Below are 25236 nucleotides of genomic sequence, written 5' to 3' on the forward strand. Positions count from 1 at the left end.
AACCTAAAAACAAACATCAATTGTTGGTGACTCTAAGATATGGAATCATCACAGATGCCCTTCAGTGGACGAATGGATCAAGAAAATGTATATATACACAATGGAATTCTATGCTTCCATCAGAAAGAGTGGCAGTGCCCCATTTGTAAGGAAATGGAAAGGCTTGGAAAGCAAAGTAAGCCTGACCCAAAGAAACGCAGGCTGCATATTTTGCCTCATTTGTAATAACTAGAATATGTCTATAACCTACAAGTTAATCCAATGGATAGTAAAGACAAATAATTACACGTGGACATGATTAATTAAAGAGTACTCCAATCATTAGCACACTGAGAACAAAGGAGGATACTTTTAGGAGAGGATCACAAGGGCTCAATAGCTATGTGCATATGACCATATAAAATTATGTTTATGGTGGGGCTGGAAAGGTGGCTCAGTGGTAGAGCACTTGCCTTGCATGCATGAGGCCCTGGGTTTGATTCCTCAGTACCACATAAGCAAAAAGAAAAAAGCCAGAAGTGGCGCTGTGGCTCAAGTGGTAGAGCGCTAGCCTTAAGCTGAAGAGCTGAGGGACAGTGCCCAGGCCCAGAGTTCAGACCCCATGACCAGACCCCCCCAAAAAAAATTATGCTTATGGAAATGAACTCCAAGTAATGGAAACAAGAGGGTTTTTTTTAATTTTACTGTTTGTAGTCATTTCTTTTGTCTTTTATTTCCTTTGATCTATTTCCTGTTGTTACTGTTTTGTTATTTCTGTACTCTGTCTTATATGTAAGTTTATTTGGGGAAGGGAAGGGGAAATCAAAGAAACAGTGGGACAAAGGGTGAACCAATTCAACAGTGATACTCACTAGACACTATGTTGGAAATGAACTTTACAACTTGGGGCAGGGTGAGAGGGGTCCATAGGGGAATAAATGGGAGAAAATGAGGGAGGAGTTGACACTGTTCAAAAAGAAATGTACTCATTACCTGACTTATGTAACTGAAACCCCTCTGTACATCACCTTTACAATAAAATAAAAAATAGAACAACAAGATAACAAGAAGTTACCTTCAAAAGTTCCCACAAAAAATAACTAGGCTGGGGCTGGGAAGGTGGCTCAGTGGTAGAGCGCTTGCCTTGCATGCATAAGGCCCTGGGTTTATTCCTCAGCACCACATGAGCAAAAAGAAAAAAGCCAGTAGTGGCACTGTGGCTCAAGCAGTAGAGCGCTAGCCTTGAACTGAAGAGCTGAGGGACAGCGCCCAGGCCCAGAGTTCAGGCCCCACGACTGGACCCAAAAATAAAAAAATAAAAAATAAATAAAAAAAGTAACTGGGACCAACTCATGAGCATGTTCAAAGCAAGCTGAGTTTAACTATTAAAAGAAAATTTTAGCAAAGTCATTCTAAAGCAAAAATCAAATATTAATTTTAATAGGGTTATAAGATTCAAATAGAGACCTCTTTATACAAAAACAAATTTATACTTACACTTTAATAAGAAATGCAAATGACAAAGTATGATTTTATGAAATAGTGTAATTCAAAAAAAGAAAGAAAGATAGAAAGAAACGAAAGAAAAGAAAAAATTGAGACTATTGAGAATCTTCAAAATGTGCAAATTGAGCTTTTTGAATTTCATTTGAAATTTCCCTCAGTTTTTTGAACTCCTAGCCTCAGGGTTCAAAGAATTCTATTGATATTTGAGGCAAAGTTCAGTGGGATTTGATCTCTCTTATGTAACATGTATTTTTTGGAATCTGAGAAGGAAACAAAGCTTTATACAATGCTTCCTTGGGATTTTTTTTATATTTTGGGGTTTTTGGATTTTTTAAGGCCAAGATTCAATTCCCTTTAGCTTTAGAAATTTCACATTTTCTGCATTGAACGACTATACTATTATCAGGGGAAAAAAGGGTGCATGACATTAACTATGGAGTAAAGCATGTAGATTTCTGCAAATAATGGGAAGAAATCAACACACCATGGAAAAGTAGATAAAGAACACTATCTGTGCTCCATGTCTAAGAATACAGGTCAAGAAATTTCTTATCCTTTCTGATTCTAGTACTTAATTGTTTTTTCAAATATGCTTTAAAGCAAAAGTACTTACAATAATACTGGTCCAAAAGAAAACTAAACTCATTATTAAATCCAAGGCAACGTCAAATCTTTATCAATGTTCTCTCCTATATGAGTAAGTAAAATATACCAGTTGATAAACTGGTATAACATAAAGGCTTTGTAAAATTTTTTCTAATTCTAAGGATGTTAGGAACAGTTCTTCAATGTTTATTGAATATGTAGTTAAAAGTAAATGAATAAATTTATGTAGGATTCTGACAAGATAAGTTGTCAAAATATTTGAAGTATAAGGTCTAGAAGAGTGGTTGGCAACTGTCTTTTTTGATCCATAGAAATACACTATTTATTAAAAGTATTATCTTTAAGTAGGCAACTGCCTATATTAAGCTTCATTAGTGCCAGGATGCTTGACTGACTTTTTCTCACAGAAAAAGCAATCACTGGTTTGTGCACAGTATTCAGACTACTGCCATTTCAAGGCAAGATCTAACAATGATTGAGTGACATAAATATACCATAGTGTAACAGAAGTTACCTGGAAATATATACATATACATATTAGTGTGTATATATATATTGAGTAATACTTTCCAAAGAAGAATATTCTGCATATATTTATCAAAGATGGTTTGCTGTATCAAAAACATTTCTTGATGCTAGACATGATGTACAGTCTGCAATTCCAGCACTCACAGGCTGAGACGAGAGGAAAGACTTTGAGACTTGCCTGTGGTATATAATGAGACTGTCTTGAAAAACAAAGAACCATAAAACCTCTTGAAATTTATAAATGCAAACCCCACCAAAAATTAGCAAGAAATACAATATCTTTTAGTTCAATTCTACTGTTGTAGACTCATAGAGTTACATTCTCGTCAGCAAGTAGGACACCCAGAAAATTCTGTCTTTAATTAAAAACTTTATTTTTCAATACAATTCACAGTTTATACATGGTGCATCTCACCATATGAACTTCTGGAACAGTTATTGAGGAAAATGGGCGTAGATTTTGCTCAAAAAGAGCCTGATTTTCCATAATTTGGGGTTAGAATTTTTTTTGTTTACAAAAGTACCTTCAACAAATTAACTAAATATTTACATTTCTAGCTTAAATTTCAATTTTGGAAAATAAGCATCTATGAGATTTTTTTTCTTTTTTTAACATCCTGGGTTTATTTTGTTAAGACCTTAATATGAATTCCACTCATTTATGTATGCATCTCCCAACCCCCCAAAAAGGAAAAGAAACCAGTTTTTCAATTATAGTTATGGAAATCATGTTCCTTCTGTGTTTAAAATTATATATATTATATATACACAATGTACAGCACATCTACATAGGAAAATAAAGGGAATGGTAGCAATTTACTTGGTTGCAATTACTGAAAACTTTCTCCATCTTGGAAACATCCAAAGAATCATAGGATATAAACTAAAAAGGACTATCAGCCTTTTCTACCTCAAAAAAAAAAAAAACCTCAAGATTTAAATTGTGCTATAACAGCGTTTTCTCTTATGCCAGAGATGAACCATGCCTGCACTCTGCATTTTTTTCCATGTGCAAAATCACAGTGACCCCAGTTCCAGCATGTTCTCTCATATCCAATCAGAGGGACCCAGGAAATTCTGGAAATCTGCCCCCTCTCACTGAGCATCTTTTTTTCAGGAAAAGAAAATGACAGAAGCCTTTCATACATTAGAAAGCAAATAGAAGCCGGCAGTTTAATAGTTATTAGCCAATACTCATCACATATTATTTTGCTGTGTTCTTTCCATCAGAATGAATTCACACCAACTGCTTGAAATCACCTGTAGTAGGAGGACCTGTTTTTAACAGGTTTCTTCTGTCTGATCATTATATATGAAAATGTTTTTCTTCCACCTTTAAAAATGTATATTCATAAATGGTAAATTCCAAATACTGCCAAGGGGGAGAAAAAAATGCACTGTTTAAGCAGCCAACATTATTGGCCTGGTAATATTTCACTACATATATGTACCATTGGTACCTGAGTCAAATAAATACTCAGAAGGACCATCTTTGCACCTCCTTTCTCCGCAGTGCCTTTCACACTAGAGTTTCTGAGTGCTGCTTCAATGTCCTTCTAATTTGGCATCTATTCCTTCTTCGGACATCACAACTTCAGTCATTTTACACACTCTTTCCAGCAAGGTATAGTACTCAAAGGGAAGAGATGGGGCAAAAGACTGCAGAAGTGAGCCTAAGGGCGGGGAGTGGGAAGGAGAAACCACAGATTAGCTAGAGAGAGGTTCTGTGTCTTCATAAGATAAGGCACTGACAGAAAATTTCTTAGGTAAAAGGCTGCATAAGAATATCTTGCCATTTACAAAAAGAAACATTGTCACCCATAAATGGTCCGTGTATCTAGGCTCAGTTAGGTAGACCCTGAAAAGTTAAGGACTGATCCCTCAAAGCTACATTATCACCATAAACAAGAATTCATTCTGAGGCCTTGATGGCACATGGTTGGGTGGCGGGGGACGGGGGAGGAGAGGAAAACAGTCTGGGCACAGAAAGGCATCAGACGTGGCTTGTCCATTTCCACTGGTCAATCGAGTGGAGTGTCTCACAAAGCCTCCTCAGAAAGAGAGCACTGGCTCCGGAATCCAACTTCTCTCAGTGGCAGATGACCATAATGGGTGTCTCTACTTTGCTTCCCCTTTTGAGCTCATGCACAACGTTTAGAATGCTACGGCAACAGTCACAAAGAGCATAGAGAAGTCCTCACCTACGGCTATGCCTACGGCTCATCCCATAGAGTGCTATTTAATGTTCTCAATCACAGCTATCTCTTCCCCAGGGCAGTGAGGCGTCAAACCATTGAGATAGATGCTCTCTGTCTTCAGTAAAGGAGGCAAGACATCTCTGTCACTGGTCAGGTGGTTCACTGACAGGGTCCTCCTACAGGGAGTCAGCTCCTGGTTGTGGTTTCCAGCCAGTTCTGCAGAGAGTTTCCGTTTAATGGAAGTGGCCCGCTGGAACTTGTCATAAATCTCCACACTCAGCCGCCTCCTGGTTTCTTTGAATTCCGCTGTGACATTGGCCGTCCATTCAGCAGCGTGTGCTCTGAATTCTCCCACCTGGACAACAGAAGACAAGAAGAGAGGAGGACACATTAGCATGGAGATCAATACCACGTGTGGCTTATTTCCTCTTCCTTTGATCGGGGGCTTTGGAAAGAAGACAGGAGTAGCCATTTGTAAGACTGATGTTCTGATGTAATTAGACAAGTATGACAAGGCATGATCGTCTTCTATACAGACATGGCCCTAACAATTAATGTCCCCAGCACTTGCTGTCATTAGATATTTTTAATTGGATTATTTGTACTTATTCCATATGTGGAACTTAATGAAGACTTTGGGTGGGAAGTAGTAAGACATAGTAGAAGCAGTAAAAAAGAGGAAAAATAATCTGGAATGGGAATCCAGGGGGTCTGGTGAATTCCAATGAGATGGTGCTATCCAAAAATCTAGGTTTTGGAATCTAGAAATAGTGTCTACCAGAAATTTGTTTTTAATCTCCTATGACTGTTTTTGGAATTCACTTTCTTTCTTTCTTTCTTTCTTTCTTTCTTTCTTTCTTTCTTTCTTTCTTTCTTTCTTTCTTTCTTTCTTTCTCTTTCCTTTCCTTTCTTCCTTCCTTCTCTCCTTCTCTCTTTCCTTTCTTTCCTTTCTTCCCTTCCTTCCTTTCTTCCCTTCCTTCCTTCCTTCCTTTCTTCCTTCCTTCCTTCCTTTCTTCCTTCCTTCCTTCCTTCCTTCCTTCCTTCCTTCCTTCCTTTCTTGCTTTCTTTCTTTCTTTCTTTCTTTCTTTCTTTCTTTCTTTCTTTCTTTCTTTCTTTCTTTCTTTCTTTCTTTCTTTCTTTTTCCTTCTTGTCATTCTCATGGGGCTTGACTTCAGGACCTGGGCACTGTCCCTGAGCTTTTTTGCTCAAAGCTAGTACTCTACCACTTTGAGCCACAGTGCCACTTCGAGTTTTCTGGTGGTAAACTGAAGATAAGACTTTTCTACAGGTCTTGAACTGCAATCCTCAGATGTGGGTGTGAGCCACAGGCATAAGCCACCATCACCCAGTTAAGAATTCACTATTTCTTAAATAAGTTACAAAATATTTTGTCTCTGCCTTCAGGGAAATCAGAGTAATTTGAACTGTCAAGTCTGTTTCATATGGGGCCCTATAAAATCCAAGGCCAGTTTTTCAATGAATGCCCAGAGTCAGGTAAGTGATTCATCTTATCTGATTTGTCATTTCCTCCACTGTGAAGCAGGAGATATCTCCACAGCATACATCCAACCACAATGTCCAGTGAATGTATTTCAAAAACTCAATATCCTTTGCAGTCCGTGTTTCATAATTCTCTTTGGAAGGTTACAGAAAAGAAATTGGCCCCATAATCAATAGTTGTATGCACACATATTGCTTTTTTCTGTCTTTCTTCCTCTTCCATCTTTGATATCATAAACATTTTTTTAAAAAAAGGTCATATATTAAGCACCTGGTTTTGAAAATGGAAGTTTTGTCTTTTTTCTTAGTTATTTGTCTAATTTCTTAGTTATTATTCTTCACATGTTAGTATTCATTATTCTCTCATAGTTTTAATCATCTGCTTAGCATTCCCGGGGATGATGGACAGGCATCATTTAAGCACTCCCCTATTGGTGAATATTTGAGTGAGGCCTTCCTTCCTTGATTCCTTTGTGCCTTCCTTCCCTCCTTCCCTCTTTCCTTCCTTCCATTTCTTTTCCCCCTTTCTCTTTCTTTTGTCCATCCTTTCTTCCTTTCTGTTCTTCCTTCCTTCCTTCCTTCCTTTTCTTCTTTCTCTTTCTCTATTACTTCTTCCTTTCCCCCTTCCTTTTTTCTTCCTTCCTTCCTTTCTTCCTTTCTTTCTTTTCTTTCTTTTTTTCTTTCTTTCTTTCTTTCTTTCTTTCTTTCTTTCTTTCTTTCTTTCTTTCTTTCTTTCTTTCTTCTTTCTTTCTTTCTTTCTGTCTGTCTGTCTATCTGTCTTATGTGTGGGTTATTAGAAACAATACTTCAGTGAATATTCCTGTATCTATATCTTTGCTAATGTATACTAATTATTACTATAGTTGGAAACAATGGATCAAATGGTAGGGATGTTTTCATTCTATCTAATTTTGTTGGAGAGGCAGGATAGCTGGAACTAAACCCCGTCTTCATACCTTAGCCCTTATGTACCTTAATGCTTTGAGGAAAGTTGAATATTAAAAGGAGCTACCTGAGTTGAAAAACACCCATGGTTAAATTTGTAAAAATAATTGGAAGCCTACTTTACATTCCATTTTCAGTGGTTGTTGGACTATAATTCCTTACAATTAACACATTCATTTGCTAAAGAATTGACATTTCATTGTATCTTTGAAATGCATTGTTAAAAGGAACAATATAAATTGTTCTCTTTTCCAATTGGGTTTTAAAAAATCTGTAATGATTTCTTAAGTGTCACATTATCTTGATAAAACTGTATGTGATTTTTCCTCCCTCTGGTTTTCAAGAAATAAATGCAATATTTATAAAGTCTCTTTAACCTGAACTATTTTTAGGCACTAATGCTTGGTCTTCTTAATGCCACACGTGCTAACATAATGTGTAAGATTAAGTACAATGGCACTAAATCTTTTCTAATAGTGAATATCCTTGAAATTCTCCCCATCACTCTGGAATTGGGGTTTCTTTAACTGTGACCTGATGGAGCCCACCCACCTTTAAAAAATCTCATTGCATTGTAATGATTGGGATATTAAAATTCATGAAGCAATAAAAGTAATTTGTGGGATTTTTTTTTTTTTTTTTTTGGTCAGTCGTGGGGCTTGAACTCTGGGCCTGGGTACTGTCCCTCAGCTCTTCAGCTCAAGGTGAGCGCTCTACCACTTGAGCTACAGTGCCACTTCCGGTTTTCTGGTGGTTTATTGGAGATAGGAGTCTCACAGTCTCTCCTGCCCGGGCTGGCTTTGAACCACGATCCTCAGATCTCAGCCTCCTGAGTAGTTAGGATTACAGGCGTGAGCCACCAGCGCCCGGCTAATTTGTGGGATTTTTAAATAAAATTCCACACAGAAACAAGATTGAGTCATAGTAACTCATTTAACTGTCAAGACAATGCAGAAATCTACATATTTCAGGGGGGGAGTCTGGATGATCCGTATGAGTTAAGCACAGCCTGGAAAAAGTGTTTCCAAGATACTCTCTCAACCAATAGATTGACACAGTGGTTCATGCCTATCATCTCAGCTATGCATATAAAGTTAGCAGGATTGTGGCTCCCAGTAGACCCAGACAAAAATGTTCATTAAGACCCATGGCAACAACTACTACAACAAAATCTAGACATTGAGGCATGGGCGCGTCATTCTGGCTGTGATGGGCAGCATAATTAGGACACTTATGGTCCAGGAGAGTCCAGGCAAAAAGTGAGTAGGGCACATGCCTAATCAACATCACCACTGTGATTGCTTTCTGTCCAAAATTGGGTGTACTGGCATTTGATATATGTAAGTTACAGCTGTCATATCATCTTAAAGGATTGTTTGCTTTATTAATATAAAGTGACCTTCTTTGTCTTATATGATTAATTTTGGTTTGAATCCTGAGTTGTCATATATGCGTACAGCTACTTTTGCTTGCTTTTGGGCTCTGTTGTTTAGAATATCTTATTCTGTCCTTTCATTTGAAGGCTATGTTAAATTTTGATAGTGAGGTGCATTTCTTGTAGGCAACCAATGATTGGGTCTTGTTTATCATCCAAATGAGCAGTCAGTGTTTTGTTTGTTTGTTTTGGCAGTACTTGGGTTTGAACTTTAGGGCTTCACACTAATCTGTTTCCTGAGTAAGTACAATTAAAGGTTTAAGCCACTGGCATTGAGCCCCAGTCTGTGTCTTTTGATTAGAGACATGAAGCTAGTAACATTCAGAGTTATTGAAAGATTTGTAGCAAGATTTGTCATTTTGTTTTAGTGTTTCTTTCCTAATCCTCATTTGTTTATTTACTTGTCAATAGAGATTTTTTTCTTCCCTGTATATTGACAGCGTTTATCTTCCTCTTCTGTTTGTGAGATTCCTTTAAATATCTGATGCAGAAATGTCTTAGTAGTGATAAATTCATTTAGTTTTATCATTGAATAGTGTGTTTCTTTTCCAGTTATAAGGTGATAGCTTTCCTAGATACAGTAGAGTTTACTTTGGCAATATCATTTAGGGCTTGAAATACATCATTCTTTGCCCTTCCGTGCTTTTATAATTTCTCTCGTGAAGTAAGTTCTTATGATGAGGCAGTCTTTATACATGATATGGGACTTCTCTGTTTTCAATATGATTTGCTTGTTCTGTATAGTTATTGGTTTAACTAAAATATGACTTGGAGAGGTTTTCTGATCCTGTCCACATGGAGTTCTAAAAGCCTCTTGTATTTGAATGACCACTTCTCTTACAAGATTTGGGAATGTTTTGCTATTATTTTGTTGAATGTTTTCTATGTGTTTAGGTTGTACTTCTCATTCTTCTATGCCCATCATTCATAGTTTTTGTCTTACAATGGTGTCCCATCTTGTATGTGCCAGTCATACTTTCATATCATTTTTCTCTTTATCTGAATGCTCTAATTCCTCTACTTTGTTCTTAAGCCTGATATTCTGTTTTTCACTTGGTTTAGTCTATTGGTGAGACTTTCAGCTGTGTTTTATATTTGATTTATTGAGTTTTTCATTTTCACTTGATTTTTTTTTTTATGGGAGCTTCATATTTTTATTGATTTCCTCCTGCATCTCCTGTTTGGTCTTCCTTATTTTGCTCAGCTGTTACTTATATTCTCTTGGGATTCACTTAGATGTCTATTTATAACCTTTTAAATGTTGTTCATTGTCCTTACAGTCATTCTTTTGAATTTCTTGTCTTGTATTTCATCCATTTCACCATCATGGATGTGTGCTACTGTGATGGAGTCCTAAAGTCTTGTTATTTCACATTTTTTTGTATTCCTACATGAGGATTTGGGCAACTGATGCCAAGTCATTGGTTGGAAGCTTTAATCACTGGTAGTCTTTCAGCTGAATATTCTCAATTCTCAAGTAGGATTGTGTAGTGACATGGTTGAAGTGTAATTTCTCACTACTGGACTGGAATTATACCTAAGTAATCAAAAGCCATATATACATATATGTATACTTATACATATACATATGTATATTAAGGAAATCAGCCCAAACCTTGGCATCACTCAAAGAAAAACCAATCTGAAATATCTTGCATTTTCTAGTATATAGGTTGTTGCTATATATAGGTCAGGGGGATGGGAGCTCTGGTCAAGTGTCAGTTGTTCACTTTAAAGTTTCTCTTGTGTAATAGGGTGTTACTACCTTCAAGGAGTTTTGCAACCTATGGACAAGGTAGATTCCTACACAGTTACTTTGTAAGCTCTGTCTGGCTATTCCTTTAAGCTCACCAAGCATCCAAGCCAGGGTATTGCTTGAATGTATCAGAGCATCGGGGGGAGTGAACAGAACACTGAGGTCTCCATTGGGAAGATGAAACTGAGAGGAACCCAGTTGCAACCACAATTCTTAATTAATTCTCAAAGAGCATGTGGCTCAATAAATGTTAAGAACTGCTGGCCTGGCACATGACACAAATTCAACATTGCTGCTTATAAATGGAGGCTTCAATTTTAAAAGTGGTAGAACAGTCAAAGAAATTGATTTTGAAATGATTGTTCTGTATGCTTTTTTGGAGACCACTCACCAAGCATATCATGGATCTATCATAAGTCCTTAAAACCAATCTCAAATCAATCTACAAGGAATCAAATCAATTTAGGATCGTCATAGGATTGATACTAGAGAGGAAAAAAACATTGAACATTGCAAGAATGCCATGACTGTCAAAGAATATCATGATTCAGAAGCCCATTGGAATGGGTTGTGAGAAATGTTACTTCTCATAATGAAGATTTGCAGTAACATGGTGTTAAATCCACCTATTATGAAAAACAAAACAAAACAGAACAAAAAAGCTTACAAATCATATTGCTATTATTAATTTTAGTGAGAGCTAAACAACAGGTTTTGCAGTATTGATAAATACAATTAATTTATTTACAAACTATTTCATCTTTGTTCATCTTTTCACATTATTTTTTTCTTGCACCCATTTTAAGTATACAGTAAACATTTTAGCACAGGAACACATCAGCATATCACTGTAACACATTAATAAATATGTAATGGTGGCCCAGGTTCAAAAGCTACATATATTTCCTGCCTGGCCTGGCTTTGAACCATCATCCTCAGTTCTCAGCCTCCTGAGTAGTTAGGATTACAGGCATGAGCCACCAGCACCTGGACAAAAGCTACATTTTTTTATGAATAATAATTCATAGTAAAAATCTGTAAATCACTGGAGAAAAGAAATGAATGAATGCATGGATGGATGGGTGCATGGATGGCTAGGTGGATGGATGGATGGGACATTTAGAAGCAGTACATGTAGTTAAGATACTGTAGTGGTGGATTAGGCAGACTAAAATGGTAGAGCTGATATAGTGGTGTGGGGCTAGAGTGTAGAAGTAAACATTTGTACATGTCTTAGTCATAGAGTTAGCAGAACTCATGATGTATGAGCCATGCAGGTGAAGTTGAAGAAGGTATCAAAGACTTAAAATGGTTTTAGTATGGTCTACATGATGGACTAGAACTGGAATGTCTAAATAGGACACTACTGGAGTGGGGTATCAGGTCCCATGTATGTGGTGCTAAATTTGAAATGATAACTAAGTGGGTGGTTTATAAAATATTTCCTTTCTTAGTCACACAGCCATGGTCATTTCCATCTCCATATGAATGGCTCACTGCCTTCTCAAGCTCTACCCACAAGCATTCTTGGCACAGTACCCTTACAGTAGGTAAATATTCACATTCTGGTATCTTGGATGTACTCTCTGATAACAACTCTACTGTTTCTAGATGTTTTACCTCTACCATCTTCTACTATAACTGTACTGAAGCTTATAGACACTTGGTCTATCCGTGAATTAGTAAAGTGGTCCCCTTTTGACTTCTTCCTTCATTATTCAAACAGTCCCCTGTACAACATTGCTTCTGTGGTCTCCCAGCACCCTATGAATTTCCTCTTGACTTGGACATCATACTACTAGATCAGTGTATTACAGCTACTGGTTTTTCCCTATCATATTTCCTGTTAGAGTAGTCATTGCAGGTTATCAAATAGAGCAGTGAAAAATTGAATCCTCAATCCAATGTTTTTCAAACTGATACTTGAAATCAACTATTTTGTGTTTAAAGTATTTACTCTAAGACTGTAAGAATATGTAAATCAAACATATCAATGTTCAAAATATACTTTGAAAGACAAAGGAGATTATTTAAAATTTTAAGGCCAAGAAGTACTTTTTGTAAGCATTAAAAATAAGCAGATTGGAAGTTCTGTTCCAAGCATTACCATATATTATTTTTTTCTGTGAAAGTCATGGGAAAAATTATTTCTTTCCTGGCTAAATCAGTCTCTGATCAAATGTATTACCAGAATAGTGTTGGTATAAATTATAGATGAGCAGCTGGAGAATTTAGGAGTGTAAAAAGGAAGACAAGAAGTGAATAATAAGTGAGAAAAGAACAAGTCTTAATTTCATGGCTCTTTGTTGTTGTTTTCAGAAGTTAATGCATTTAACTCTGAATATATGCTCTATTGGTTTAAAAATATATTTTTCATGTTTAAATTTTGCAAAGTGTAATGCTGAAGAAAATATGCATGTGATCTAAGCAGATTCAGGAAAAAAATTTCTTCCAACTTCTTTTTAAAGGAGAAATTGCTTCCAGGAATTCTTCTTGAAAATAGACTCCCACATATACAACGGCAGTGGTATGGGTGGTCAACCGTCACAGAAATCCTCTACAATTCTCGATGTGAGAGCTCATTTATACACACTGGACAAATTGCAGGTTTAGAAATAGGAAGCACAAAGGTATTATCTAAGGCTTAACTTCAGATGGGGGAGACAGTGAGTGACATGAATCTATACATTCCTTTCACTGTCTTCATGGCTCATTTTTCATTTTCTTGCTTACTCCTTCAAGTGATGTTGATTAAAGACAATGAAATTTCTAGGAGGAAAATGCAATCTATGTCATGTCTTTAGCCCAGAAGGAGGAGTGTTGTGTAAGACAAATTATTGCCAGAGATTCTAATCTCAGTCTGTAGCTGGGTAGTCCACTTAAGTGGCCACTACTACCGTGGCCCTTCCAATGTGGTCATTCTGCTAAGAGATGTACTTGAAGTGTACAGTCCACTATATTTTGTATAAAAATAAAATGTCTTACTGATCATTTTTCGAGTACTAAAAATTTACACAAGAAGATTATATCACAATGATAATAATTTGGACACATGTATTTAAGAAAATATAAAAATAACTCTACCTGGGCTTTTATTTTACCTTTTATTGAAGTTATTGGAAAATCTTACGTGGTGGTCTGCATTTCGTACCTTGTAATATCTTTCCATTGGAATTACACAAATTATACAGCCTATATTTAAATATGTATAGTGTATTTTACGTAAATGTTATAGGCAGTAACATTGTATATATGTTAATATTATAACATTGCTCTCTATATTACATTTTTACATTAGTCTCTATTATTGTACATCATTAACAGATAAATAAGTATTGTGTATTTGTGATTACTTTTTAAAGTACTAGGTCATAAAATGCCTTTCATTGTCAACTTTGAATCAGAATACAATGAACCATGTTTTTGACTTTTTATAACTGCACCAAAAAAAAAAAACCTTTCAGGAATAGTCAGAAATGTGAATTAAAAATAAAAGTAGTCATGTGTTTTCGGAAAATAATGCAAAACCAGAAATGTTCTCCATCCTATTTTGACACGGAAAAGTAGCAGAGAGGGGCTAATAATGTAAAATGTTCAGGCACTTAGAGCAAATGCTCACAGCTGCCTTCTCAAACCAAATATAGCACCTCCAAATTAGTTCTACAGAAATGCTGTTCCCTAAGCGGAACATGCTCTGTCTAACAAGCATGTTGCTATATTTTCATTAGCTTGGCTAAACTGTAATGAGGCTGCCTAAGAAACCAAAAGAAAAGACAGGAAATAAAATAGGACGTGATGAAAATACTGTGGATGGGGCAGGAAGGCAGGGCTAACTCCCCATCTTGCAAGAATGAGACTGCTTACACTCAGAGGCTGGTGTATCCAAGCCTATCCAGCTACATCTCCTGATGGCTTAGGGTATAAGGAAAAGGAAAGCCTCTGAATATAAACACAGAATATGGAAAGTTTCCACTGTGAATGGAAAGTCAACAAGCTATAACCCTCTGTATGCTTTCAACTAATGCTTCTCAATAGTATCTGGCTGGAAGCACAATGGATACATAATGGCTACTCCCTGCCTGTGGCCATGGGAGCTGTCCAAAACACTTACTCTCCAACTACATAAGAAGAAAGAACTCTTCCAAGATAGACAATGGCATGGCACCCTTCACTACCACTGTCAATCTCCTTGGGCAAGTTGTCTTTCACATCTGGCACTTAGTCTATCACTTCATGCCTTAGAAAACGTAATTTGACCTATTTTTGTCCCTACTCATGTAACAGACCACTGAACTGTGATACATTTCTATATAGCTTGCTCTGGTTATTGTATGGATCTTATTCTATACAGTATAGAAGAAGCAAGGAATATCTGGGACAGTAAAAAGGTTCAGGGAGAATCAATGGCATATACTTCTCTGAGACCTTGCCAGTATAATCTTTTGTTATTTTTATACTGATGAATATAAATATACCCACATTATCTCTTCTATTAAACCAGAGTGGGTAAAATTGGTGAACTCCTTGCCTGTTTTTCATTTTAGTATCTCCAGGCTTATAATACAACTTTCAGGGCATTTGACTATTCCATTAATCATCCACATTTCCCTTTTACTGGCCTCCTTGTCTTCTTTTCCTTTAGATGTACAAGTTGGTCACTTGTGCTGTTTGTATAGTAGAGGGTACAAACTTCTAGGTAAGTTTTTCCTCTAGTCCCCAAATCTCTTCAAAGTACTGGTATCTCTAATAGTTCACACATATCTGGTTGCTTTGCAAGACAAAATACCTTAGAATTTTAGTAAATACAAGAATATCAGCTGGTGGCTCATGCCTATAATCTTAGTTACTCAGGAGGCTGAGATCTGAAGATAGAAGTTTGAAGCCAGTCCAGACAGGAAAGTCCATGAGACTCTTATCTCCAATTACCCAAAGTACTGGCCTTAAGCAAAAAGAGCTCAGGGACAGCTCCCAGGCCCTGAGTTCAAGCCCCCTGACAAAAAAAAAAAAAAGAGAATATCAATCTATTAATGGGTCAATGAACCAGGAATACAGAACTATAAATCTAAATTATTTCTGCTTTGATTGGCAGTTAGGAATGAATGAAAAGACTCATGATAGACAATGAGAAAAAATGGTCAAAGTACCATATTTATTAAATATAAATTCTAGTGAGGAGGAGAAAGAGAAGAGTATGAGAAGATTCCAGAAGAATGAAGGAAGGGTTCTGAAGAACCTTACATGCTATTTTTATAGGCATGAATTGTACTCTGAGTTAAGAGAGAGTCATCAAAAAAAAAAAAGCAACAAAGTGACACAATCAGACTCAATTTCAAGGGACTATTCAGGCATCTTTGTTGAGTATGGAGTTTAGACCAAAGGTAAAAGCCAGGGACCCATGAGGAAGTTCCTGGTGTAATTCAGTGTGACCTAATGGTACTGGAAAGAATAGATGAAAAAGGACTGGATTCTAGACACATCTACTAGACTGGTTGATACATTGAGTATAAAACAGAAAAGAAAGAGCAAAGTCAGGTGCTGCCATCTTTATGTGATTTTTTTTCCATTTCACTTTATTGGACTTGGTTTCTATTTCTGTATACTACAAAACACAAAGCACCTTCTTTTATCTCCATTAAAGTATCTATGCTATAGAAATTTTTAGTAGATCAATGCATATGCCCACTGGCCTATATGCTTCTTATGGGCAAATCTAAGGACCTCTCAAACATGTTACATCACCAAGTTAATTGACTCACACAATGTACGCCACCTACACAATACACTAGGATGAACAAAGAAACCCATCCATGGGGGCTTGTGTATGAAGTCACTGGTGCTCTGCATCTCTGAGGATGGAAACATGAGTCAGTGAAATTCTTATTTCTCCTGTACTCAGATATCTTGCCTTTAGAAGAATCTGCCATTAGTTCAAATCTCTCATGTTGTAGCTCATGTGGTTTCAAAATAGGAAAGCAATTCTTCTTCTGTCCAGCTTCTTTATGCTTTTGCTGCATTGGCTAGTATTTGTAAAGCATGTATCAGACAAAAAACACTTATTAAACTGAATCTATAGTTAGGCTAATTCTGCCCAAGCTGGTTTTCAAAGTATGAGAGTAAGGACAGAAGTGAAGATCGAAAACACAATTTGATGTATCAAAATACCTTCTCTAAAAGAAATATCTTACCTTCTCAAAAGTAACCACTAGGAAATGGAGAGGGCCGCTGATACACAAACCTTAGCATTTGTGAGAAATTCCATGAAAAATGTCTTCATATTTAGACCCAGAGTGTCCCATATTGCAAATGGATTTCTTTGTAATGTAAGATTTCCCAATATTTCATATAACAGAGAATCTTCAGAAGATTCTTAGTACCTTAAGGCCCCAAACCAGCAAACTTGGAGTGGTTTGAGTAACTATGTATAACAGATATAAAGCTGCTATAAGACATGAGAAGCTTTTTTTTCTTTTCAAATTCAAGATGAGAAGACATTTAAAAGATGGTAGGCAGCCTGTTGCTCAGGGTGGGAGCTAGAATCTATGCTCCTAAATAGAACCTCATGCTTGTAAGAGTGACTACAGCAGTGATCTTTTTGTGTTCTTTGTTTGTTGCTTGATCATGATATGTAGTCAAGTACCTACCTCTAACTCTTGAAAACAACCTTACCAAAGGAAGCAGTGTAGTTACAAGCATCTAACCAGGACATGCTCCGCTATGTGAGCTCCTTTCATTATTTAAAGAGTTCTCTGTGTCAGGGAACAATGTATTTATATGCACATTACCATTGCACTGTCTGGTCATTAGCTGGTTTGACCTCTGCACTCAGGAGAGGAAATAACCAGCTGGCAAACTTGTTTGTAGTGATAACCAGAGCACTGCAATAGGTCAGCAAGAAGAAGGCTGAGGGCAGGGGAAGTCAAGGATGGAGCTGCTGAGAAGATGGTTCAGGACCTGCACTGCCTGATTTATCCCTTTCCTGTGCTGTCATTCTTACCCATAGCTCTCTACAATGTCGGAAGCTGGTTCAGTCTTCTATTAGCTGCTAGAGGAGGAATAGAGAAGAATTGTGTCTATGATGGATGCAATGGCTCCAGAGAGAGTATCAGCACAGAAGAAAGAGCTATGAAATGGCCAGGTGAGCAGAGGGAAGAATGGAGTGTCTCTGAAGAAACAGAAGACAAGTCTAATGGGGAGAGAACTGTGGAGTTTGAGAGTGAAGCATATTGTTCTGTCTTCAAGTTGAGATAAGACACATCACTTTCGAGTGTGCCTATAATCCCAATAGCATATTGTACAGTTTTAGTCAAATAGTGAATAAAAATTAAGCCATACATGTTTGACTGAATATGATTTTGTCTAATGTATAACCCAGAATCTAGCTGGTATATTATACTATAAAAATGATAACATTTGTAAACATTTCTAAATACAGTTCTTTGAAGAGTAGGTTGGATCACAGGAAACTATCATTCATTTTTGTTGTTCTTTGTTATTTTCCGCCAGTCTTAGGGCTTGAACTCAAGGCTTGTGAGCTGTCCCTGAGCTTTTCTGCTCAAGACTAACACTCTACCACATTAGCCACCACTCTGCTTTCAGCATTTTGATAGTTAATCAGAGATAACTGTCTGATGGACTTTCTTTCCCAGGCTAGCCTTGAACCTCAATCCTCAAATCTCAGTCATCTGAGTAAATAGGATTATAGGCATGAGCCACAATTGCTTGGCTTGAAAAGATTCTTCCTGGGGTCAAAAAAAAGTCCAATGTCAGCAACATGATATAGTTCAACTCATTAATTTTCAAAAGTAGTATTATATAAGAAATATTCTGCTCTTTTGTATATGATTACTTTGGTGATTTGCATTGGTGTTATAAAACTGAACTTCAGTTTGAGATTTCTTTTAACATAAACTTTGCATATAAAACAGATTTAGTATCCTGGAGCCATATCTGAATGACAGAAAGAAATTAGACACAGAGGTAGAAAGGCTGAGCACAGAAGCAGACTTTCACATACAGGAATATCTGGTCTCTGTTTAATTTAAATCCTACTATGTATAGCTTCCTTAAGAAGCAGGCTGCTCTATTTTACATCAATTTGTATTTTGATGCATCTATTTTAATAAAGCTACTAGTGAATCTTGAATTAGATAGAGGCAGATAATATAACAAAGTTCACTAGAGATTTGGAAACTAATTCAAGACTTACATATAAAGGTAGCACATAAAACTTCATTATCCCAACTAATATTATCATTTTAGTTCTTCCCTTGGACTATATTATCAGTACAGCACACAAACTTTTTAAATTACCCAAATGATTATTATAGCCAACCAATCCATTAACTACCAAAACTAACCACCCAGTAATCTTATTGGCCTAAGGCAACAAAGGTCTATTTCTCACTCTTGCAACAAATCCCTAAACCAGAGGGGAATCTCTGTTCATTGTAGCTTCTGAGGCCCAGGCTGACAGCATCCACTCCCCCAATGGAGACTGTGGGGCACACGAACAATGAAATCTCCTTCCCCTTTGCTCACTCAATTCTGCCCACAAATCATTGGTCAGATTTGCTCATGTGACTCAAGAGGAAGAAAGATGTGTTCTTAGCATGTATCTGGATGGGGAGAAAATTGAACATGTTCTATGAATGGTACTGATACTTGGCACTTTTCATGAAGAAACGATAAACATTTTTCCCTGTTCTGAATTAGAAGGTTCTGTGCAGATATGATCCTGCACATGTGAATGTGTGTGGTGTACATGTGTGTATGTATGCATGAGTGTGTGTATGTATGCATTCAAAGACACGGACACCACATACACCATTCATTGGAAACTGTTCTCTTAGTTCAAATCAAGTTTGAAGCAAAAGCTGTCATCCATGGACACTAAATAAATCATTGACATATGGTGTAAAAGGTGATCAAATAATTCCAATTGCTACAATGGCATCGTCACCCAACCAATCACATATATTCATTTACCATCATCTATGCTGAAGAATGAAAACCTAATCCATTTGTTGATTTCCCTTTAAAAAAAAAATGCATGTGGTCTTAGTAAATGTGTTTTGATTTTTTTGTTAAATGTGATTAATTTTAGTTATGAATCAGGCAAACATAATGTATTGGGGCTTGATGAAGAAATCCCCAAAACAATTTCCAATGTAAAGTTTATCACTGTCACTTTTCATAACACCAAGTCTTAGAACAGACAATACTTTCAAGATAGTCAAAAGAGATAGATTTTGTTATACTAAGCTCATATAATGATTTGCAATTAAAGAAAATAAAACTAATTATAAAGTACTTTGATGCAGGAGCTATTAACTTATTTTCCAATTACATACAAATGAACATAAAAATTACTCTGCATTTCTGTTACCACTGGTAAAATACTTGAAGCATAAAATGGTACAATTCATAAATAAAAAAGGTTCAACCTAACATCTGAAAAAAGAGATCTTCCAGAATGCCTTTTTTTTCTTTTTGCCAGTCCTGGGCTTAAACTCTGGGCCTGGGCATTGTCCCAGAGCTCCTTTTGCTCAAGGTTAGCACTCTACCACTTGAGCCACGGTGCCATTTCTGGCTTTTTTTTCTGTGATTAATTGGAGACTTTCCTGCTCAGGCTGGCTTAGAACCACAATACTCAGAACTCAGCCTCCTGAGTAGCTAGTAGGCATGAACCTAAAAAAATCCCGTGTATAATAAGTAACTTATGCAATCTTTTTTCAAAAAAAAGAGATTATACAAATTATTTCCCTTCACTTTAAGTGTGTTAAAATTTTAGGTTTCCAGATGTCGTTGAGCCATACCATCACACAATTAGCAACCTAATTAAAATTTAACTTTTAAAACCAACTTAGTTACAAGGCTGAGCATTGATCAACCTTCCATTCTTTGAACATTCTTTGGGACTGACATATTTTTCTCCTGGTATGCCATTCTCTGTGGTTATACAGTGCCTTAACTAGGTTGGATATGAACACTTGTTTGTAATGACTATGAGGAGCAAGAAAAGGGAGGAGGAGACTCTGAGCACTTGGGCAAAGAGGTGAAAAGATGGCTATGAGTTAAATCATATGGGTGGTTCTATTGCTTTCTGCTATGTAGCCCTACGAAGTCACTGTACAGCTTTGTGCTTTAGTTTTCTTGCCATTATTATTTGGCAGATGTGTGCTTTGTAATCACTATTTCATTTACTACTAAAATATGAAAGTATGTTCTATAAGAAATGTCTTTCAAAATCCTACTGTATTTTAAATATATATTTTGACTTGTAAAGAACTTTATAATATTAGACCCACTAGGACTCACAACATGCAATATAATCAGGTATAATTCAGGATTTGGGGTAATGTAGAAATGACTGCCCAGAAAATTAAGCTAGAGTGTAGACATGTACTAGATCCTGAAAGTCACCATTTCCTTTGAAAGAAATGGTATTTTGGCTGGGCACAGTGGCTCATAGCTGTAAACCAACTACTTGGGATGCACATAGGAGGATAGTAGTTAGAGTCCAGTCAAAGTTAAAAAAAGACAGTGAGACCCTATCACAAACTGTACATGGTAGTACAGCTACACAAGAGATACAGATAGAAGGATCTGGGGTTAAGGATGGTTTTGAGAAAAGCATGAGACTCTTAATGAAATTAGTCAAAGCAAAAAATGGGCTGGAGGCATGGTTCACAAGTGAATCCTCAGCAAGCACAGCCCTCAGTTCAGAAACCTTGTACTGCAATAATAATAATAATAAATTTAAATCTAATATTGCTGCATTTTATTTTTATTTTCCTTTCCAGTTGCCTATTTGTTAATTAAGGCAATTCTCTGTCTCTCTCTGTCTATGCAGCCTATGACTGCTACATACTAAATCTATAGTCCTACTTAGAATAGTCAATTCATCTACTTTTTATTGCAATAAGAATACAATTATAACAAGAAATAACACCAAAAAAGAATTTTGTACTGGCCAGTACTTTCCTTCCCCTGTAATACGTTAGAAATCAAAGCAACATCCACAAAGTCAGATATGTAGCCTTCATCTACAGGCCTAGCTCAGGTGGTAGAGCACCTGCCTAGCAAGCAGGACACCTCAGTTCCAACCCCAATGTCACAGGTACACAGGGACATTACGAACACTGTGCATGTGCTGTTCCCAGCTTGCCTCCTAAGTAAACGCAGGTTTTATCTTCTGTTGTGTGCTGTAATTGGGTCTACATTGTACATTTGCCTTGGCTATCAGTCATACTGTACGAGGCTAAATACCCAAATAAGCTGTATTTGCTCAGTGAAAACACCATTTCCTCAGAAAAAGGTGGGATAGAAAAGACAACTAGTTATATTTTTAAATATGTACTTTGAAACATCACAGGTCAACCAACATTTTTCAGACATTTTAGACATGGCGTACATCTCCAGGGAAAAATTGTTCAGCTCATTATTGCTTTCCCCTGAGAAATGTGAATTAGCTATAATTATTTTTCTCACTTTGGAAACAATCTGGTGTTGTCCAAAGTCATTATTTACTTTCGAAATATTTCAGACAGCTAGAAAACAATATAATTCCTTACTTCTAAACATCATCATTTCATTAAAAATTATGCTTTATTTTAAACAGCACATTTTAACATTAAATATGGCATAATGCCACATGATAAGCTTTTCATGTTCCTATTTTACTGATAAGGTTTAAACTGATTGACTTTTGAATAAAAATAGAGGCAGGCACTGATAGTTCACATCTGTAATCCTAGCTACTCAGGGGGCTGAGATCTGAGGATCGTGATTTGAAGCCAGCCTGGGCAGTCCATGAGACTCTTATCTCCAATAAACTACTCACAAAAAGGCCAGAAGTGGTACTATGGCTCAAGTAGTGGAGTGTTGGCCTTGAGCCAAATAAGCTCGAGGACAGTGAGTTCAAGCCCTAGGACCAGATTATAAACAAACAAACAAAAAAAAAAATCCTGACAGCTGGAAAGAATCTTTCTGATCTGAAAGTATAGCTTGGTATGAGCATGTATTTTGCAAGCACAAAGCCCTAGGATTGATCACCAGCAACAGACTCATAACAACCATAATAATAACTTTGTTGCTCCTGAAAATTCTGGAAGCTGTTAAAAACTGATGTACCTAGAATAACTGAGTTACAGAAAGAATGAAATACATATCTAATGTTGGCTCATCTACTTGAGGATGACAATTAGAATATGTGTAGCTGGTTTTAATTATAATACTTCAATGAATTATTTCAGAGAAGATAATCTCTTTTCCCACTGCCATCAATACTCAAGCAGTTTTGTCATTTAGAGAAAAAAAATTATTTGCTTCTGGTGATCTTCAGAGAGCTAATAAATTGTCTTCCCTTTCTCTCTTTTCTCACATTCTCTTTTGAATTTGTGATCCTATTCTGCATTTCTCTAAATTGCATTATAAATCAGAAAATTCACATCTGTTCAAATGAAAAGTGATGTTTCAACTGGTTCAGCTATCCAAAGCAGCTGGAGCTCCATACGGCTCACGTGAAGTCAAGGTCATGGCTTCTGCTCACATGTGCTGCTTTCTTACCGAGGCAAAGCTAGAAAGTACACGTTAACAATTGAACACAATGTCCCTTTGTTAACAAAATTACAAGTTTCCTACTTCTTGTGTTGAGCAGGCATGGAATCATTCATGTCTAGAGTCCAGAGTCATGGAGTTCCCTCAGAACTACTCACATGAACTTCTTTTCTATATCTAATGAGCCAGTTATGTAGAAAGAAGCATTCATTTAAAAAACATGGTGTCTTGGTTTGTAATAATATAAATTTACTTTAAAGAAAAAAGGATAATAGATAATAAACTTTATCCGAATATACTACTACCAGAGACTTTACTAAGATAGGAGTATATACATCTTGTGGCTTTTAATCTTTATGACAGGGATCTATCTTAGTGTATATGGAAGGATGAGTACATATGTGTATATATATGTAATATATTTATATTATATATGTGTATAATAAGTTGACTTTTTCACTAGTTTTCACAGTGCAAATTTGTTTTGTTCAACTCTGTTATTAAAAAATTAAATATGTATTTAAATCCATTTATAAACTAGTTTACGGCTGGATGGTAAAGCCGTACCATCTTTTACCTATATTATCCAAAGTATTTCTTTGTTACAATTTCCTTTTCCCCTTAGCATTACAATATTTGTAAAAGTACACATGAAATCAGAAGAACTGTACTCTCTCTCTACTATCTTCTTCCTCTCTCAGTCTCCTGTTCTCTCCTCATTGTTATAGAAAGCATGAAATACATATCTCACATTGGCTCATATACTTAAAGATGATGACTAGAAAATATTTAGCTGGTTTTAATTATATCCTTCACACACACACACACACACACACACACACACACCCCCAAAACTCATGAGCACACACCCCCCCACACACCACAAAACGAGTCAGAGATTGTGGTAAATCTATTCAAATCCTATTCAAAAGAGTTTTCACACAATTTATATTAGCATATTAAGCACATTGCTGATTTGTTTATAATAAAAATATTGATGCTATACTACAATTATGTTGCAGATTAATACATGCATACAAAGTAGGTGAATTACTCATGGTGAAATGCTAGATGAAATGCTAGATAACTTACATTCTTGCTGGTTATAATAAAGAACTTAAGCAGCAATAAAAGTAGTCTTTAAGTTTCAAAGAAAATGAGGACAATATTTATAAAGATAAATTTTATAACTTCTTATCTTACTCTATCCTATCTTATTCTATCCATTTTGGTATATCTATGCCACAATAATCAAAGATCTAGTACTGATCTCTTTTGACCCATCTATGAACAGCAGATAATGAAATTGAGAAGGTAATAAAGGAAATCAATGAGTACCATAGGGTAGATTTTAACAGATTTTTTTGTTCTCTTAATCAATCAGCAAAGTGAAATAAGACCCAGAAGCTATATATAGACACACACACACACACACACACACACACACACACACATATATGGGGGTGGAATTTATCAGAAAACACTACTCCACAATAATCAAATAACATGTCTGGGCATGTAAGTGAATCAAAATTTGATTTCCAAAGAACGGCATTTTCAAAATCTCATGTGTTAAAATTCTGTATTCACTTCTACATAGATAGCTGTAGAAGTCAGTAAAAAGACATCTTTCTGACTAGCAGAAACATATGCCTAGGGAAAGTGGCTATAAAGTGTAAGACTTTAGAATATGTGAGGGCAGATATATATACCCATGTGGACACATATTTAGAAGAAAAAGAAACAAATAGAGAAAAAGTCAATATTTTATAAAACTCACTACTTAATAGTATGACACCTTGACACAAATGTTTTCTCTTACATTTTTCTGTATGGAATAAAATTCACTTTGTGTTCTTGAGTGAATAAAGGAACACAAAAAGGGAAAGAGTAAGAAATAGAGAAAAATGGGAAAAATATTTTAAATTCATCTTTTCATTACAAATGAATCTTAGTTTCCAGACATATGTAGCACATAATTAGTTGAATAAATTACAACCCATTTGATATATCTCTCCATTATCTTACAGAATAAAGTCATACCAAATGTAAATATTTAAATATTTAAATAATATCCAAGTATTTATTATTATTTTTTAAACACTTACTGACCTAGCACCAGTGGCTCATGGCTGTAATACTAGCTAAAGTTAGGAGGCAGAGATCCAAACATTCATAGTTTCAGACCAACATGGCAGAAAAGTTTGCTAGATGACATCTTCAAA

At 36.1% G+C, this 25236-nt stretch overlaps 1 protein-coding gene across 2 annotated transcripts in view; it reads right to left on the reverse strand.

Moving 5' to 3' along the window:
• Nucleotides 1-4527: 4527 nt before the first annotated feature.
• The window catches only part of Kcnk2 (potassium two pore domain channel subfamily K member 2), a 104123-nt gene continuing 83414 nt past the window's right edge, over nucleotides 4528-25236 (reverse strand). For both annotated transcript variants that reach the window (XM_042682045.1, XM_042682046.1), the window contains one exon: nucleotides 4528-5172. In XM_042682045.1, the coding sequence (XP_042537979.1) occupies nucleotides 4855-5172 (318 nt within the window). In that variant the 3' untranslated portion in view covers nucleotides 4528-4854. The remainder of the gene's footprint in view (nucleotides 5173-25236) is intronic.

The sequence above is a fragment of the Dipodomys spectabilis genome, unplaced genomic scaffold, assembly GCF_019054845.1.
Source record: "Dipodomys spectabilis isolate Male_0828 unplaced genomic scaffold, ASM1905484v1 ptg000069l, whole genome shotgun sequence".
Lineage (NCBI taxonomy): Eukaryota > Metazoa > Chordata > Mammalia > Rodentia > Heteromyidae > Dipodomys > Dipodomys spectabilis.